Source organism: Carlito syrichta, unplaced genomic scaffold (genome assembly GCF_000164805.1).
Source record: "Carlito syrichta isolate Samal-C Ts95f unplaced genomic scaffold, Tarsius_syrichta-2.0.1 Scaffold309451, whole genome shotgun sequence".
NCBI lineage: Eukaryota > Metazoa > Chordata > Mammalia > Primates > Tarsiidae > Carlito > Carlito syrichta.
The window spans coordinates 503,441-522,894 of record NW_007253547.1 but is presented as its reverse complement, the minus strand read 5'-3'; the positions used below and the strand labels follow the sequence as shown (position 1 = coordinate 522,894).

Genomic DNA, 19,454 nt, shown 5'->3' with positions numbered 1-19,454 from the left:
TTTTCATTTGTTCATATTCTCTTCCAGTCCTTGTCTATATCTATATATAATTTAACAAAGTTATACTATAGACTGGGAAAAGTTTTATTTTTATGACATTACATGGCACATATATGTATGCATATAAATATATTATATGATTTTAAAGACCACATTTTGTTAAAATTATCACCATCTCATTTGATATATAATCTTTTTCTATAGTAATGAATGCTTAAAATCCAAAGTTCTAAGAGTTTTATGTTTTTAATAGCCCATTAAATCCTCACAACAACCCTATAAAGTAGTTACTGTTATTATTCACATTTTACACATGAGGAAATTGAAGCTCATGTAGTTTAAGTAGTTAGTCTAAGGTGACAACAACAGGGGTTGAGGGATTCAGAATCCAAACTGTGCCTTTAACCCAATTTTAGAATTAAATAAGTAACCTCCTATTGCTGGACACTTTTTCACTATTGTAGATAATGTTTTAGTAATTATCTTTGTGCATTTAACTTTTTTTTTCTTTTGAATTATTACCTTAGACTCGTTCCCCCTAAGTGAGACTAATGAATCAAAGCAACAAATGGCTTAGGAATGTGATTAGGCTGTCATCACATATACTGCCAAACTGATCTCTAAAAGATAAAGGTTAATCTATACTTCCCCCAGCTATGGAGTAATGTATCAATTTCTCTCAATTTAGCCAGTATTGACTTTTTTTGCTAGTTTAATTACTTTAACTCTTTAAAAATATTAGCATGTTAATTATGTTTCCAAGTAAGAAAATTAACTGTCCCTACTAACTCATTCAACAAATATTTATGAAGATGGTTACTATATGTCTTTGTCCATATATTGTTACAAGTAAATCTTTTATAATTTGTAGTACTTTTCATATTTTACCAAGTTGCCAGTTCTATTAATTGTTAAATGTATTGTTTTGGATTATCTATACAAACAATCATACTATCTGTGGATAATAATATTTTTGTTTCTTCATTTCCAATCTTTATGCCCATCCTTTCTTTGTCTTGCCATATTGAACTAGGACCTCCTCTAGTGTTGAACAGAATTGGTGATAGTTGACATCCTTAATTTGTTGTGGCTTCTCAAAGAGCAAACTTTCAACATTTCACCGTTGAGTATGATGTTGCTATAGGTTTCCTTATATTTCTAGTTGCTAAGAGTTTTTCTAAATCAAAATTAGTTTTTCCTCAAATACTATTTATGCATCTATCAACAAGATCATTTTTTTCTCCTCTTTCCTGTTAATGCAGTGAATTACATTGATTGTTTATAGATGTTAAACCACCCTTGCATTTCTAGAGTATGCCCCACTTAAGATTATTATGCATTTTTATATATTGGAGGATTTTATTTGCTAATATTTTAAGATTTTTGCATCTATGTTCACGAGAGAGATTGACCTATAACTTTTCTTTCTTGTATTTGTGAGGTTTTGGTAGCAAGGTAATACTAAAAAAGTTATTAAAAAGTTAGAAAGTGGTCCCTCTTTTTTTATATTCTCTGAAAGAATTAATGTAAAATTAGTGTTACTTCTCCTCAGGTTTGAGTTACCATTTTTTGTTTAGATTCTTTTGATGAAAGCTTAAGTAATTGATTTTTTTTGTTTCTCTTTTCTCATATATCTACTTAAGCATGATTCTGAGCACTGCTTTAGCTGTATCCTGCAATTTGATTAACTTACACCTTTACTGACATTCATTTAAATATTTCCTGCTTCTTATTTGATTTATTCTCTGACACATAGATTATTTAGAAGTGTAGTGTTTCATTTTCAAGCAGTTTGGCATTTTCTCATTATTTTTTTTAACTATGTTAATTTTGTACTGCTGCTTTAACAAATTACCACACACTCGTGGCTTAGAACGACATATATTTGTTACTTTTTCAGATGTCAGAAGTTCAAAATGAATCTCAAAATGAATCTCAACATGAATCAGAGGGTTAGCAGGGCTACATTTCTTTTGGAGACCATAGGGGAGAATCCATTTCCTTGAATTTTCCAGCTCCCAGAGGCTGTCTACATTCCTTGACTCGTGGGTCTTTCCCTCACTGTATCACTCTGACACTCACCCTCTTTACTCCCTTTTTCCCTTATAAGGTCCCTTGTGATTATATCAGGTCTACCCAGATATTCAAGAATAATCTCTCAACCTCAAGCTCAGCTGATTTGCAACCTTAATTCCACCTACAACCTTAATTCTCCCTTTTCATATAATAATATATTCACAAGTACTAGGGATTGAGATGTGGATGTCTTTGCAGGGCAGTACATTATTATTTTTGAGACTTTCGTTATGGTCAAACATATTATTGATTTTGGCAAGTGTTCTTTGTATACTTGAAAAGAGCACTAATTCTACCCTTGTTGAATTCAGTTTATATATATATAAAACTTAGGGCCAATTTTTAAATTGTGCTGTTTAGGTCTTATATTTACTGCTCTTTTGTCTGTTCTATCAATTGTTATAAAAGGTAGGTTAAAATTTCCCATTATGATTATGGTTTTGACTATCTCCCCCTTTTAATTTTGTCAATTTTTCCCCTATATATTTAGAAGCTGTGTTATTAGATGAGTATAGATTTAGTATTGTGATGTCTTCTTCTTTGACTCCCACTGTGAAATATCCCTAGGAATATCTTCATCTTTCATGATATTAAAATTTTTCAAGAATACAGGCCATTTATTTTACAGAATTTGACTCAATTTGGGTTTGTCTAATGCTTCCTCATAATTAGATTACAGTTGTACATTTTTAGTTGTATTACACATATAACATTCCTTCTCAGGGTATCACCTCTGGAGACATATGATGCTCCTTCATGTAGTTTTTATTGTGACCATTTGGTTAAGATGATATCTATTTTCTCCACTGTATACTTAATATTTTCCCTTTTTGTAATTAAACAATTTGGGGGAAAGAATTGTTTTTATTTTTGAGTTAGCATCATATGTGTAAAAATACTTATTCCAGATGTATTTTACTTTTGTCCATGCTTGAAGGGAAGAACAGCTTTGCACTGGTCCTGTAACAATGGATACCTTGATGCCATTAAATTACTGCTAGACTTTGCTGCTTTTCCTAATCAGATGGAAAACAATGAAGAGAGGTAAGCTGTTGATTAAATCTTACATCCTTTCTGCCAGATTTTTAAAATCTCAAGTTTAGATATTGATTCAGAAATAAGAATACTCATAAGAAGACACTATGCTAAAAAACACTACACCAAACTGGGCTCGGTGGCTCAGCCTGTAATCCCGCGCTTTGGGAGGCTGAGGTGAGTGGATTGCCTGAGCCCGCGGGTTCGAGACCCGCCTGGGCAGTGAGACCTCATCTCTACAATAAATTAAAAAATCAGCTGGGCGTGGTAGCGCATGCCTGTAATTTCGGCTACTTGGAAGGCTGAGGCGGAAGGATCACTGGAGCCCAGCAGGTCGAGGCTGAGGTGGCCGGGAGTGGCCACTGCACTCCAGTCTGGGTGACAGAGTGAGACTCCAACTCAAAGAAAAAAAACAAAACACTGCACCAGAAGAAAAGAGCAAAAGTTACACAAAATGTTGATTTAAAATTTTACTTAAAGCAAGCTCCCATTTTACAGATGAGACCACTTTGGGCCATCTTCTAGTTGTGGCTAGTGTAAGGTCAATAAAGTCCTGATTGATGAGGACCCAGAATTCAGTTAGGCTAATGGGATGTGTTATATATTCCAGAGGCTTCTCTTGATGGAGAGGATATTACCAGTTAGTGGGCAAAGAAATGCCACCCATATATCATGAAAAGGAAAAGTTAAGATGAAAGTTCAGGGTTTAATCTAAGTAAGATTTCTTGAATAATACAAGAGCCACAGAATTATGCTGGGGTAGTTTCCCAAGGACTCAGGCCCAATAATAAGGACCAGACAGAATGTGAAGTCTGAGGAGGAGAGATCTTTGGTGATCTTGGATCTAGTAATATTTAGGTAATAACTGAGTTTGTGATCAGACTTCCATACCTGAGTTCCTGTTGGTCCAGGTCTGTGTGTTAGTTTTCATTGTTCATGGATGCTCTAACTAAAATAGTCTCTGATATGACACCAGCCCCAATCACTTAGCCACCATCCATTGTTTCCTTCTTTCAGTGGGTGGAAAACTTTATAGAGAAAGGAGAGACATCTCTAGGCCTGCAATTTCAGAGGAAACACATTCCTCCTCACCTTCAGTAATGTCATTAGTGAAAGAGCTGAAGATGTCTCCATTTGAAACTCTTTAAAATAAAAAAAAAGGAAGGGAAAGATTAAGAATCCTAACAATGTGTGATGATAACTTACTATAAAGAACATATTCTATGTAAGAGTATTTACTTTCTGATTGCTTTTTTTTTTTTTTTTTTTTGAGGAAGCAAGAAAAAAAACATTTTCCTTAATTCAATTCCCACCTGTATGTGAGGGTCTTAGATTTTAGACCTAAGTTACTGCATGAATTAAGGTGTTTACTGCCTCCTGGAATAAACATATGTTAATTCCAGACCAAAAGACTGAAGGAAAAATCCTCCTAACTGTACTTTCCAATCTGTAGATAAAAAGAGACACTGGCAATATTTCAGTCTCTGTTAATGTTTCATCAGCAATGCACCTTGATGTACAAATGTCAGAACTTGGCAAAGCCTCTTATGTTTATTGACATCCCAGTTTAGGCATTCTACTCATTCAGTCAGACCATTCCTACATGGCAAATCCAATTGTATCTTACCTCTTGTCTTTATCTACATTGTTTCTAGGCTGGTTACCATCAATGTAGTGCTAATTTTTATTTCTCATGGACTGACACCAACCAGTTGATGTACACTGTATAGACATAATTTTTGCCACCCTCTGATGGCTTTCAGTCAATAACTATCTGACGGGCTCATTCTAACATTGACAGGAATATTCACAGTACTTGAATGTTTTTAAATTGAATTTGGGATGAAGAAAGATTCAGTAGTAATATTTATAATGTAGTCAGCTGCTTAAATAATAGGTATAGACTTCAATCATAAAACCTTGTCAAATATTTGTATTGTGTCTCTTTGAATCAAAAATTGACTGAGAATCTTACTTAAAGAGACCAACTATAAAAAAAATTGTGAAAATTTGATTATGAAATAGGCATTAGATTTTACTAAGGAATTCATGTTAATTTTGTCAGTATAATAGTGGCATGGGCTATGCCCATATTATTTATAGATAAATACTGCATAGAGATGAAATTATAAGAGTTCCAAGATTTGCTATAAAATACTTTAGCAAAAAAGAAAGAAAAGGGATTAGATGAAGCAAATATAGCAAAAAAATAGTTTAATTTGGGTGATGAGTGTATTGGACTATCATGCTATTCTCTGCTCTTTTTCTTTTTTTAAATTTTTTTCCAGTGGATACTGGGATCTACGATATCTCTGCTTTTTTAATGCTTGAAACTTCTCATAAAAATACAGCTTTTAATAATAAAAATATTAGCCGGGCTCGGTGGCTCAGCCTGTAATCCCGCGCCTTTGGGAGGCTGAGGTGAGTGGATTGCCTGAGCCCGCGGGTTCGAGACCCGCCTGGGCAGCGAGACCTCACCTCTACAATAAATCAAAAAGTCAGCTGGGCGTGGTAGCACGCGCCTGTAATTCCAGCTACTCGGAAGGCTGAGGCAGAAGGATCGCCGGAGCCCAGCATGCGAGGCTGCGGTGGCCAGGAGCAGCCACTGCACTCCAGTCTGGCGACAGAGTGAGACTCCAACTGAAAAAAAAAAAAAAAAAATTTAAGATGCAATTTTCAGTCCAGAAGTGGCCTGAGAGATCTAGTTCTTCTTCCCTTCTTCCTTTCCCCATTACAGATGAAGAAACAGAAACTCAGAGAAGTTAAGAGAATGCTCAGGTCCCATGATTCCCAACCTTAGGGTATAATATGTTACATGTTGTTTTCTTTTCTCATATTTGTAAGTAAAGGCATAGTTTTGGCCTTCTATTTTATATATTAGATTTTGATAATCCTGTTTATATACTGTGTGAAAGGATACTATATATTAATAATTATTGAAAAAAGTATCAAGCTTACTAGAAACAGTTTCATTCTATGGGAAACATTCAGTAATTGATACAGTGTGGAAGGATTACTGAACTAGGAAATGTGTGATCTTAGTTCTAGTCTGCATTCTATAGAAACTAGTTGCATGACCTTTGGCAAGTTGCTTAACTTTTCTGGGTCTGTTTATTCACTTCTAAAATGAAGATATTGTCTGGGTATGGTGGCTCACACCTGTAATCCCAGCACTTGGAAGGCCAAAGTGGGCAGATTGCTTGAGCTCACGAGTTCAAGACCAGTCTGGGCAATATAGTAAAGCCTTATCTCTACAAAACAAAACAAAATTAACTGGGCATGGTGAGGGGGCCTGTAGTCCCAGCTGCTTGGGATACTGAAGTGGAAGGATCACCTGAGCCCAGAAGGCTGAAGCTGCCGTGAGCTGTGATTGTCGTGATCTTGTCGCTGCACTCCAGCCTGGGCGATGGAGTCCCCAACTCAAAAAATAAAAAATAAAAATAAAACAGGATAAAGATATTGAATTAAATTACCTCTAAAACTTAATTTAATTCTACTATTGTGTGGTTCAATTATGCCATAATTTTTTTCCATTAGAGAAAGTACTGTTATTAAAGCCATTTTAGAATATATAGTAATTTTTTAAAATTTTTCTGAATTTACAAAATGCTATCTACTTATAGATATTGCTTTCAAGTTTATGTAGGCACCTCTACTTATGACCTTCCTTCTGGTTCCTGAACAGTAGTGGCAAATGGAGGTGTCCTAAAACGGGAGTTCCTTTATTTCAGCATTTGGGGCTTCCTCCCAAACTGTTTCCTTACTAAAGTGATCGAGCCACCCTTATATTAAAAACCTCTTCATAGGCTGAGGTGGAAGGATCACCTAAGTCCAGCAGGTTGAGACTGCCGTGGCCGTGAGCATGCCACTGCACTCCAGCCTGGGCGATAAGAGTGAGACTACAACTCAAAAAGAAAGCCTCTTCCTATGTCTTACTGTAACTATTAGGTGAGTTTTGAAGAGAGATCATTTCTTTTCTAGCAATTACAACTGATATTTCTTAACTGTTTTCCTTAGGCTGGGCACATTGCTATCCTCTTTATATCTAGTAATCCATTTTCTCCTCATGCTAAGTGTGTGAAGTATTATCTTGTTTAACAAATTAGAAAAACTTGGGCTTAGAAGCATCAAGTAAGTTGTTTAAAAAGTGACAGTCATCATTACCATTGTTGAATAGAAGAATTTGGGGCTTTTTTTTTTAACTTCAGTTTTTGTACTTTTTTGTACTGCATTTGAATGCTTAAAACCTGTATCATTTTGACAAAGTAATACTTTTTGTTGTTGTTGTTTTTTGTTTTTGAGTTGGTGTCTCACTCTGACACCAGGATGTAGTGCTGTGGCTTGATCATGGCTCACAACAGCATCAACCTCCTGGGCTCAGACGGTCCTACCACCTCAGCATCCTGCGTAGCTGGGACTACAGACGTGTGTCACCACGCTCAGCTAATTTTTTTTTATTTTTTATAGAGAAGAAGTTTCATTGTGTTGCCCAGGCTGGTCTCGAACTCCTGGGCATAAACCACCGTTCCCAGTCTAATTTTTTATTTAAAAAGGACATTATATCTGCCAAGATATTAACAGCAGTTAATTCTGAGGGTTGGGAATATGGATGATGGTTATTTTCTTCTGTGTATTTATCCAATTTTTTATGTTTCCAAAAAACATTTTTATAAAGGGATTTGTCTAAAATTGCACATCTAGGAAGTAGCCAATTTAGATTCAAATATATAACTATAACACCCATCCTTTCCAAATAATATACTCATCAAAAAGTTGATATACGTACACCGTACAAAATTTAAAAGGGCATTCAGTGAAACTTCAGCGTCCCTCCTGCCCCTCCCTGCCTCTGAGACAGCCAGTTACCTCTGTTACCAGTTTCTTGGGAAACTTCTGGAGAGACATTTTTGGTAGTTAAGCATTCAGGAATGTATCCTTTTTTATACAAATGGAACATGCCATAATAACCATTCCGTTTTTCCTTTCTTTTTTTTTTTTTTTTTCATTTAACAAGACATCCTGGAAATTGTTCCTTATTTATCCATATACAGCAGTAATGGCTGCATATTGACTTCATTGTGTGGATGGCTTGTGCTTTAACCAGTCCTCTGTTGGAAGTTGTATGGAAGTTGTTTCCATTCTTTTTGCACTTAAAGTTTTTCACAAATGAGAACAGATCTGTAGGATAAATACCTGTAAGTGAAGCAGCTATGTCAAAGGGTATATGTGTGAATCATGTAAATGTATATTGCCAAGTTGTCCTCCCTAGAGGTTAGTTGTGAGAGAGCCTGTCTCCCTCTGTCCTTGCTAGTGTAGCCTGTTACTCACCTGCCTAATCTCTGTTTATCTGAGAAGGGGTGAATTTTCCCATGTTTGTCTTAATTTGTATTTCTCTTACATGAGTGAGGCTGAACATATTTTTCTGTTTAGGAGCTATTAGTATTTACTGTTCTGGGAACTCACATCTTTATTTTTCATAGTTTTTTGCCCTGAAAAAATTTGTCATTTTTATGTAATCAGATTTATCAGTCTTCTTTTATGTTTTCTGAATTTTTATCATTTTCTTAGAAAGGACTTCCCACATCAGTATTTCTTTTTAATCTTCCTGATTTTTTCTAGTACTTTCATGTGTTTTATTTATATGTTTAGATTTAGATCCAGAATTTATTTTGGTGTAAAATGTGATATAAGAATCTCTCTTTTTTCACCCAGATGGCTACCTGGTTATCCCAACACTATTTATTTAATAATTCATCTTTTCCGCAATGATTTAAAGGGTCATATTTTTCATGTACTAAATCTCTCCATTTTGAGGTATATTTTTTAAGTTGTAAACATTAACTATCAACGATCATGGGCTCAGCCGGGCTCGGTGGCTCAGCCTGTAATCCCGCACCTTTGGGAGGCTGAGATGAGCAGATTGCCTGAGCCCGCAGGTTCGAGACCCGCCTGGGCAGTGAGACCTCATCTCTACAATAAATAAAAAAAATCAGCCGGGCGTGGTAGCGCATGCCTGTAATTCCGGCTACTCAGAAGGCTGAGGCGGAAGGATCGCCGGAACCCAGCAGGTTGAGGCTGCGGTGGCCGGGAGCGGCCACTGCACTCCAGTCTGGGCGACAGAGTGAGACTCCAACTCAAAAAAAAACCCCCCAAAGCAACAACAACGATGACAAGTAATAATAATAATGATAATCATGGGCTCAAACTTATGAATCTCACACGATTATTTTCAGTACCTTTTGAATAGGCCCAGGGAATTATTTGGCACATTAGGGAAGAAGGAAAGTGACCAAGTATTTCCAAAAGCCCCCAGTGTGTGTGCCAGCAAGTGAAACTCAGGAATAGACATGGTTAATAGGACAAAGCGCCCGACTCCCAGCTATATTCATCCTTGTCTTGTGCCACTCAGAGAAAAAAGGAACAGCCTGGGTATAGAGAAGGTGACTTTGGGGAATATTCCACATCTAAGAATGATTTCCGCCTGCTACAATAATATTGCCAGTTTAACTGTGCCTTGAATTATTTCTTCCTTCTTCAGATACACACCCCTTGATTATGCTTTGCTTGGGGAGCGCCATGAAGTGATCCAGTTCATGTTGGAGCATGGTGCCCTGTCCATTGCAGCCATACAGGACATTGCTGCCTTCAAAATCCAAGCTGTCTACAAAGGGTACAAAGTCAGAAAAGCCTTCCGAGACCGGAAAAATCTCCTTATGAAGCATGAACAGTTGAGAAAAGATGCTGCTGCCAAGTGAGTCTGAGCTATGGAGATGGTGTTCTCGTAACTCAGAATCAGAGTGGAAAGGGGCGGGATGATGGGCGTGGCCAGGAGAGGGAAGCAGGAGAGAATCTAAATTACTTTTGATTCCTGCACCCTGGTCACCTTCCCCCTTCTGCTCAGCACTCTGTCTTTTGGTAACTGAGGCTCCAACCTCTGCTTGCATGCTGTTCCTCTAGATTAGTCCCTGATGTTTCAGCCCAGAGACAAACCACTGCCACCCCCACCCATGGCAGGGAGTTGGTGGTGGGATTTCTACCACCAAAAAGGTAACTGCTCTTCTTGCTTTTCCTTTCAAAAGAAACTTATACCAATATCTAGCCTACTTTCACTAGACCAACTAAGTCTAGTTTTAATCTAATAAAAGCAATCAGCATATATAATAACTTGGTCTCCATCACCCAATTCTTAACAAACTGTACTAAATAATTTATTCAGTAAATATTGACTGCTTACTATACATACAAAATCTTTGGCTAGAGCCTAGGGAGAAAATGGTAACTAAAACAGCAAAATCTCCTCTTTAAGGAATTCATTTTTGGGGGGGGCAATTATACAAAATGTACAAAATAACCATTTATGCTTATTACACATTGTGATTATTTCACATAAATGATTGATTTTTTATTATACTTTGGTTTACCTTTTCTTTGACATCTGTGCTAGGTAGAAGTATTTTAAATAGCAGCAGTATATTATGTTAACAAATACAAAGCCTCTGATGATAAAGGTGTGGACAGGCAGATTCTTGAAGGGTAACTGCTGGCTTTTTTTGTGTGTGTGTGGAGTCAGAGTCTCACTCTGTCACCCAGGCTGGAGTACAGCAGCACACTCATGGCCACTGCAGCCTCAGTCTGCTGGGCTCGGGCGATCCTTCCACCTCAGCCTTCCAAGTAGCTGGAACTACAGGCGTGCGCTACCATACCCGGCTTATTTTTTTGATTTATTGTAGAGACAAGGTCTCACCAAGTTGCCCAGGTTGGTCTTGAACCCCTGGGCTCAGGCAGTCCTCTCGCCTTAGCCTCCCAAAGTGCTGTGATTACAGGCTTAAGCCACTGTGCCTGGCCAGCTGGCTGTATATTGAATGTTTCCAAATCTTGAGTCCTTCCAACTCTTAAATCCTTCCACATCTTGCCCACAAGGAGGAAGTATAAGTGTAATAAATAACCACTAAAAATAATAAAGAGGCAAAAGAAATCATTTTAATGAGAAGTTAAATACCACTACATAGTATGTACTGGAATGCTAATCATAATGTCAACCTTCAGTAGATAAGATTGACAGAAACATCATTTTCTGTGTCTCAGAAGCTGCTGAAGTAAACCTAAGAATTGTTATTTTGCACTCGTCTCTCATTGGTGCTCTCATCTCTTCGCTTGTGCCAAATAACCCAGTATTAGCCTAACGCCTCTGTACACCTCTTCATACAGCCATCTTACAAAAGTTCTCTGCATGTGAGTGACAACTGTAAGTAGGTAATGCATATGACACATTATCCTGAGTTGCAAGTCAAAGAATGTTCTCTGCAAGAGATGGAATGTTACATTCCCTTCTGCTGATGTTTCCATAAACTCCAATTTGATACGTGAGAATCTGTTTTCAGAATTTGGAGTCATATCTACCTAAATATGAGGTGGGACTCTACAAAGGCAACATAGCTGACTTTGTGTCCCCCCAGAAAGACACGTATTAATCCAAACACATTCCACTTTATTATTGGAGAGGGGGAATCCTGGAGTCCTCCTTTCCCCCCAGACTCCCTTTCCTGCAGAGTAGAAGGGTTGTGGTAGAGTAGAGAGAGAACTGAATTCAAACCCAGCCTCTGATATTTACTTGTAATGACTTAAACACAGTTTGTCTCTAGGCCTTAGGGTTTTCATCTGGGAAACAGGACAAATCAGAACAGTTGATTTCTAGGCATCTCTCTAGTTAATTTCTAGGCACCCTCCAGTTCTGTAGAAACCTCCAAGTCAGTTCTAGAAACCTCCAAGTCTTCATCATTTGTGATCTGCAGACTATCCTTCCTCTTTTTTGCCTAAGGTGCTACCCAGTCTTATATGCCTGGGACCAAGGATTTAGACAGGCATCCTGTGGAGTCAGTTTAGAGCTGGGAAGCAAGAATCTGTTATCTGTGAGAAGACAGAGGAAGGGGTTTAAAATGTTGACAATCTTAACAGCATAGTGATTTGCGTATTTTTTTTCCCCTAACATGGACTTTTGTAGCTCCTAATCTAAAGGGTTTGAAATAGCAAAGAGACTTAGGAAACATCTAATTCAACACCCCCCCCCTTTGAGTTGTTATCCTAATTAGTTTCACTGCTGTGGAAGATAGGTCCTCTTTGTTCTTAGCTCTTAGTTTCTGAAGTTAATTTTTTAAAATGTTCTTAAGTGCGAGCTGTACTTACTTGTGAACAAATTTTTTAATTGCCATAGTGGAGCCATTGTAGTCTCCACTCCTTTTTCTCAATTACAACCTTTCCTTCATTGGGTGTCATTATTAGAAGTAAACAACTTGCAGTTTAACCATCACCTACTGTCAGTGTACTCTGGAGCCCCAAGAGAAATATTTAAATGATAGAGAAACTGACCAGATTTATTTTCATTTTATTTCTCAAAAGTTATTTCTTAAAATCTAAGGCAGTGTTTAATTTTGCTTTCATTCTGCCCCCCCCCCCTTTTTTTTGCTTTAAAGAACAAAAATCAGAATGTTAAACTTGGTTCTTGCTGCTGCTGCATCATTCACTAATATGGTCCGGGCCCATCATGTTACCTCAACATACCTTTTCTAGTTTATCATGTTAGAAATCACTTTCCTTCAAGGGAGGATGTGAAATAAATGTATTAAACTTCAAGTGATTTCTAATTTATTGGTAGAGAAACTGGGAGAGAGAAAAGCTGTAGTCATATTTTCTAAGGCAGATATTTTAGAAACCTCTATTTATAATCTATAATCCATTTAAAAGCACTTTATAACTCACACTGCACTACCTATGTTTTTGCCAAAATGAACATTACTAAAATTTACCTGCCAAAGTACATAGCTGAATGTACACTAAAATAAGACCGTGTTTATGTTGATCACCCTTCTTCCCTGAAGCTTCCTTTATTGCCAGGTTCTTATTTCACGCCCTAATTTCAGCTCTCTGGTTCCTCCTTCTCACATCTTTTTAATTATATCATCTGCACACTGAGGTTAGCCCTGAAGGCTAACTCCTTAGATTTCTACTTATATATTTCATATCTTCTGAAGATACAAATACACTTTTTTCCATTGAAAATGTATCCACTCTGAAAATTTAAACTATTTCATCTCTGTAGATAACTTCATCCATCTCACATCCTGAACTCCGGGAATTCTAAGCCCATCTTCAGATGCCTGCTGGGCATTTTCACTTTGCTGTCCTTTAATCAGTTGCCAACTCTTTAGGCCATTGGGCATTTTTGTTTGCATATCTTGTTGTCACTATCACTTCAGACTCACTGTGTGAAACCTACAACTCATCACCACAATCTCTCTTCTGGCCTCTGTTTTCTTGCTAGTGCTGCCACCACTGATTGTTTTGAAAAATTCTTCCGTTGAAATGTCCTGCTTTCATTCTTCTGTGGCACCACGCCACACAGGCTGTCACTCTCCAATACCAGCCATGATGGAAGACCCTTCAACATTTTACTTCCACTTAAATTTCCAAGTCTCACTTCTCTCCACTGCCACTACCCTTCCACCCCCTCACAACTGATGTCCCAGACATCCTGAACTTTCTTTACTTACCATGTTCTCTGGGAGACCTGGGGTTCTTTTTGGCTAGTGATTGAATATTTCTTAGAGTTACATAATCAAGTACAGTTGTAGTCACCCAGTTCAAACTCTTTTTTTTTGAGTTGGAGTCTCTCACTCTGTCACCCAGACTGGAGTGCAGTGGCCGCTCCCGGGCACCGCAGCCTCAACCTGCTGGGCTCCGGCGATCCTTCCGCCTCAGCCTTCCAAGTAGCTGGAACTACAGGGGCGCGCTACCACGCCCGGCTTCTTTTTTTTTATTTATTTATTGTGGAGATGAGGTCTCGCCAAGTTGCCCAGGCAGGTCTCGAACCCACGGGCTCAGGCAATCCACTCACCTCAGCCTCCCAAAGGCACGGGATTACAGGCTGAGCCACCGAGCCCGGCTGTTCAAACTCTGGTGATGCTTGCATCCCTTCTAAAAGAGGTTGTTCTGTGTCCTCAAAAAGTCAAGTGACAAGGAATTCTGTGCCTCTCAAGATAGCACATTCTATTAGTGGAGGGTTCTGTCTGGCAAAAGTTATTTCTGGCCGGGCTCGGTGGCTCAGCCTGTAATCCCGTGCTTTGGGAGGCCAAGGTGAGTGAATTGTCTGAGCCCGCGGGTTCAAGACCCGCCTGGGCAACTTGGCAAAACCTCATCTCTACAATAAATAAATAAATTAGCCAGGCGTGATAGCGCGCACCTGTAGTTCCAGCTACTTGGAAGGCTGAGGCGGAAGGATCGCCGGAGCCCAGCAGGTCGAGGCTGCGGTGGCCGGGAGCGGCCACTGCACTCGTCTGGATGACAGAGTGAGACTCCAACTCAAAAAGTTATTTCCTACCCTTTGGTCTTGAAGCCAAAAAAAAAAAATCTAAATCCTTTTTCACAAACCAACTTTCAGATATTTAAAAAAAGTGTTCAATGCACTCCCACTCCTACCACAGGTCTCCTTTCCCTTTGTAATTGATCCTGCTGCAGCCTGTTCCTTGAACACCACCAGGGAACAATCTTCAGGGTTTACCTGTGTGTCTGACTCCTCACAAAGTCATCTGACCCATGAGGAATTACTTCCATCATTCTGCTTCATGCCCTTCCACTTCACTGGGTATCAATTTTTGATCAGGAAAATGAAAAGGTTTCTTAATGCAGGGTGGGCTTTGGGGCTCCATGAATACCTTGAGACTGTATGCAGCATTTTATGTGTGAGGAGATATATGCATTTTGGGGGAGAGGATCTTCAGATTTTTATTTTAATCACGTTCTCAAAGGGAGTCCATGAATCACACACAAAAAGATAAAAACCACTGGACTAAATGATCTCTGACATCCCTCCCAGCTCTAACATTCTATAAGTCAAAGGTCCTAAAGCACACGACATTTTCTTATTCCCGTGACAGGGATTTAAAGACCAAATATTATTATGCCTGCTATTCAGCAACAATAAAGAGATAGAATCTGACAGACCCCTAGACACCATGCAACACCAACTGAAAAGGTTAGAGCCGAACCTTTTTTGTCTCATGAGGTAATGTTTCCCCTCACTGGAAACATTCCAGAAGAAGTTGAATTATCATCACTCCAGGATATTATATAAGGAATTGTAAAAATTATGTGAAGAGCTCATATCCAAGATCTCTTCTGAGTCTAAGGTTTTGTGAGAGTTAGGTTGCATGTCTTGCTCATGTATGCTCTTCCCACTGCCTGAAATAACCTCTTCTCTCCTCTCTCATTCTGCATATGAGCGCTTTTTATAGCCCAGTCTTATTAGTGACTATCTCCCACATCCTCCCATAGCTCTGTACAGATACCTCTGTTTTAGCACTCATCACATCTAGAACTCACTATTGGCAAGAGTGTATGGGTCTGATTTCCCCACTCATCAGTTTCTTGAGAGCAGGGACTGTGTATTATATGCCTCTGTATCTTCAGTGCTTTAAAATGTGTGGTATGTTGTAAGTACTCAATAAGTGAGTGTTCAGTAAAAGCCCCTGCAATGGGCTGGAGGCCTCACATAAACTATTGATCACTTTAGACCTTTGTTTCCCCATCTTTCAAACGGGTTGAACCAGATGCTCTCTTAGATCTCTTTCAGGCCTTATGCTGTGAATCTCTGTAAGTGTATCACACTAACTTTTTTGTCTTACTCAAGGCAGCAGATACATTTATGTATCACTTATCCTTACAACTCTCTGTGATGTTTTTATATTCGTTCATTTGGTTTCTCAATTCCCTGCATATTAGTCATGAGCAAATTGCCATTTGGCAGGCTTATGATAATTCTGTGTTCTGATTTTAAAAAGAAACACAGAGCAAAGTAACTCACTACTGCCTAAACCTCTTAGACCCTACCAGTTTAGAGTGGGAAGACCAAACCTAAGGTATGCACCCTATCTCTTGCTTGGGAGAGATAAAGAAGCCTAGCCAAATAGTTGATGATTAATTTGCATCTGGGAACCAAAAACATACCCATAAAAAACTGAAGCCCCATTGAATGATGTGGATTTTAAACATCACATTACAGAGTGTGAGTAGAGTGAGCGTTTTATGTGTATATGTGACAGTGTTTTAATGCTTCCCTCATGATTTGTACTGAATTAGTTATCTCTTGCTGCATTACAAATTACCCAAAATTTAGTGGCTTAGCTCAAGAATCAGTGTTTATTATCTCACACAGTTTCTGTGGGTCAGGAATTTGAGAGTGGCTTATCTATGTAGTTCTGGTTCAGAGTGTCTCATGAACTTGAAATTATGATGTTGGCTGGAGCTGCAATCATCTGAAAGCTTTCCTGGAGCTGGAAGATGCATTTTCAAGGTAGCTCATTCACATGGCTATTGGCAGGAAGCCTCAGTTTCTCCTTCAGATGTGATCCAAAAGAGCAAGACAGAAACTGCAATGTCTTTTATGATCGAGCCTCAGAAGTCAACACTAATTTCTGCAACCTCCTATTGGTTGCACAAGTCATTCACATTCATTCTAGGAGGGGAATATACAAGGGTAAATAAATACATCAGGAGCCTGGATCATCAGAGGCCATTTGGAAGCTGGCAATCATGGTCCATCCTGTGCCTGTCCCGAATGACATGATGGGGGAATTTAAAGGTTTTAGGTCAGGGGTCTCCAACCTTTTTGACATCAGGGACCAGTTTTGTGGAAGACAGTTATTCCATGGATGGCAGGTGGGGGGAATCATTAGGCATTAGATTCTCACAAGGAGCAGGCAACCTAGATCCATCCCATGCACAGTTCACAATAAGGTTCGCACCCCTTTGAAACTCTAAAGCCGCTGCTGATCTGACAGAATCCACTCCCCCCACCTCATTTCCTGCTGTGTGGCCAGGTTCCTAACAGGCCATGGACTGGTACTGGTCCATAGCCAAGGGCTTGGGGACCCCTGCTCTAGGTGACCACAAAACTAGTAAAAGGGCAGAATATTTAAGAGTCAGGACCCAGAAATCAAGTAGCAAACTTTACAATTTAGCTATAAGAGCACCAGCCAAGGTCAAGGCCCTACCCCATCTAATCTAAACCATGTTTAATGAGGCTTTGCCCTAGAAAGCAAACGGTACCTGATTCTTAGAATGAATAAAAGGAGAACCATATGCAGAACGTATTGTGTTGGTCTGAAATTGAGAGTTCATGGTAAGCAGAGGACTGAAGATAGAATAGATATCAGAAGTTACACAAAAGGCAAATGAGGTATCATCACCACATTCCCCTGAGCTCAGCTGGAGGATGCATGATGGCTAGATCGCGTGTGTTCTGAAAATGCACGTGTTACTTCTGCGAGTTGCCTTAGTCCAGCATCTCTGTCCTCTTTCAAGGTTTTGCCAGTGATCTGCTTTAGCCACAAGAAAACAGTTGTTAATGATGCTGTTTTTGGAAAAACATAATAGCAATGATGGACCCTGGTGTGCAGAGCACTTTATAGCTTCCAAAGCACTTTCAGGACATTATGTCCATGAGATAGGTGGCGTGCGTGTTATTGTTCCCATTTTAGGGCTAGGAAGCTGAGAGTGACAGATACTGTGATTTGCTTAAGCCACACAAGCTAATAAGCACATTTTCTGACATCAAGCCCATTGCTGTGTTACTGTACCATGTACCTACCATAAGTAACATGTTAGCTTATTAATTTTTTTTTATTTTAAAGATGTGGGGTACAATTCAGGGTTAGGTATACAAATGTTCATTGTGCGGGTAGCCTTGTTGATGAGGTGTGCCCCTTCCTCCCCTGGCAGTTTCCCTCAATTGCCAATCCCACCCCCCAATATTACTTATTTATTTTTTGTTAGCAATAATGACATTGATTAGGATTCCTTTATGACTCCTGTTGAGCATAAGATCTGTTTCATTAAAAGTTCACAGGAACAAAAATGTTTTCCTAAATGCATACATCTTCTGTTTTAGTTTGTGGTTTCTACAATGAGCATTTCCTGACAGTCTCATCGGACCAGCCCTGTAGCTCTCAGACTACATGCTACGCCTGCTACACCCAGTCCTCTCCACTTGTGATGGAGATCAGTCACAGGACAGCTTTACCTCTACATCAGAGTCCCAATGATCATTTAGATTTATGTAGTGCTTTACAACTTACAAAGTTTTTATACATTAATAAAATCCATAAAACCATAAATGTAATTAAATACATCAACAGATGTCAAAACAAAAACCACATGATCATATCACTAGATGCAGAAAAAGCTTTTGATAAAATCCAGCACCCCTTCTTGATAAAAACCCTTGAACATCTAGGCATACGGGGAACATACCTCAAAATAGTAAAAGCCATCTACGAGAAACCCACAGCCAGCATACTCCTAAATGGACAAAAATTGGAACCAATTCCCCTGAAAACTGGAACTAGACAAGGATGCCCACTCTCTCCCCTCCTGTTCAACATAGTATTGGAAGTCCTGGCTAAAGCAATCAGAGAAGAGGAGGCAATCAGAGGTATTCAAATAGGAAAAGAGGAAGTCAAGTTATCTCTCTATGCAGATGACATGATGGTGTACCTTGAAAACCCAAGAGAATCTGTCAAAGGTCTCCTTACATTGATAAAAGCCTTTGGCAAAGTCTCAGGATACAAAATAAATGTACAAAAGACAATCGCATTTCTCTACACCAATAATAAACAAACAGAAACCCAAATAAAAAACACAGTTCCATTCACAATAGCCACAAAAAAAATGAAATACCTTGGCATCTTCCTAACCAGAGACGTGAAAGACCTTTACAATGAAAATTACAAAACACTGCTCAAAGAAATCAAAGCCGACATGAACAAGTGGAAAAATATCCCATGCTCATGGATCGGAAGAATCAACATTGTGAAGATGTCCATCTTACCTAAGGCAATCTACAAATTCAATGCAATACCCATTAAATTACCAACAACATTCTTCTCAGACCTAGAAAAAACAACACAGGAATTCATATGGAAACACAAACATCCAAGAATAGCCAGAACAATCCTCAGCAAAAAAAACAAAGCAGGTGGTATCACAATACCAGATTTCAAACTTTACTATAAAGCTACAATCATCAAAACAGCTTGGTATTGGTACAGGAACAGGCATATAGATCAATGGAACAGAATTGAGATTCCAGAAGCAAAACCTCAATTTCTCAACCAACTCATCTTCGACAAAGGCCCCACCACCTACCAATGGGGAGAGGAAAACCTATTCAGTAAATGGTGCTGGGAAAATTGGCTGACCACATGCAGAAGATTGAAACAGGACCCCTATCTATCCCCATGCACAAAGGTTAACTCCAAATGGATCAGAGACCTAAATGTAAAACCTCAAAC

General features: G+C 38.8%; 1 protein-coding gene across 2 annotated transcripts in view; it reads left to right on the top strand.

The window, feature by feature from the left end:
* The window catches only part of INVS (inversin), a 77,351-nt gene that overhangs the window by 31,734 nt on the left and 26,163 nt on the right, over positions 1-19,454 (top strand). For both annotated transcript variants that reach the window (XM_008067258.2, XM_021717177.1), the window contains 2 exons: positions 3,014-3,120; positions 9,650-9,862. In XM_008067258.2, the coding sequence (XP_008065449.2) occupies positions 3,014-3,120; positions 9,650-9,862 (320 nt within the window). The remainder of the gene's footprint in view (positions 1-3,013; positions 3,121-9,649; positions 9,863-19,454) is intronic.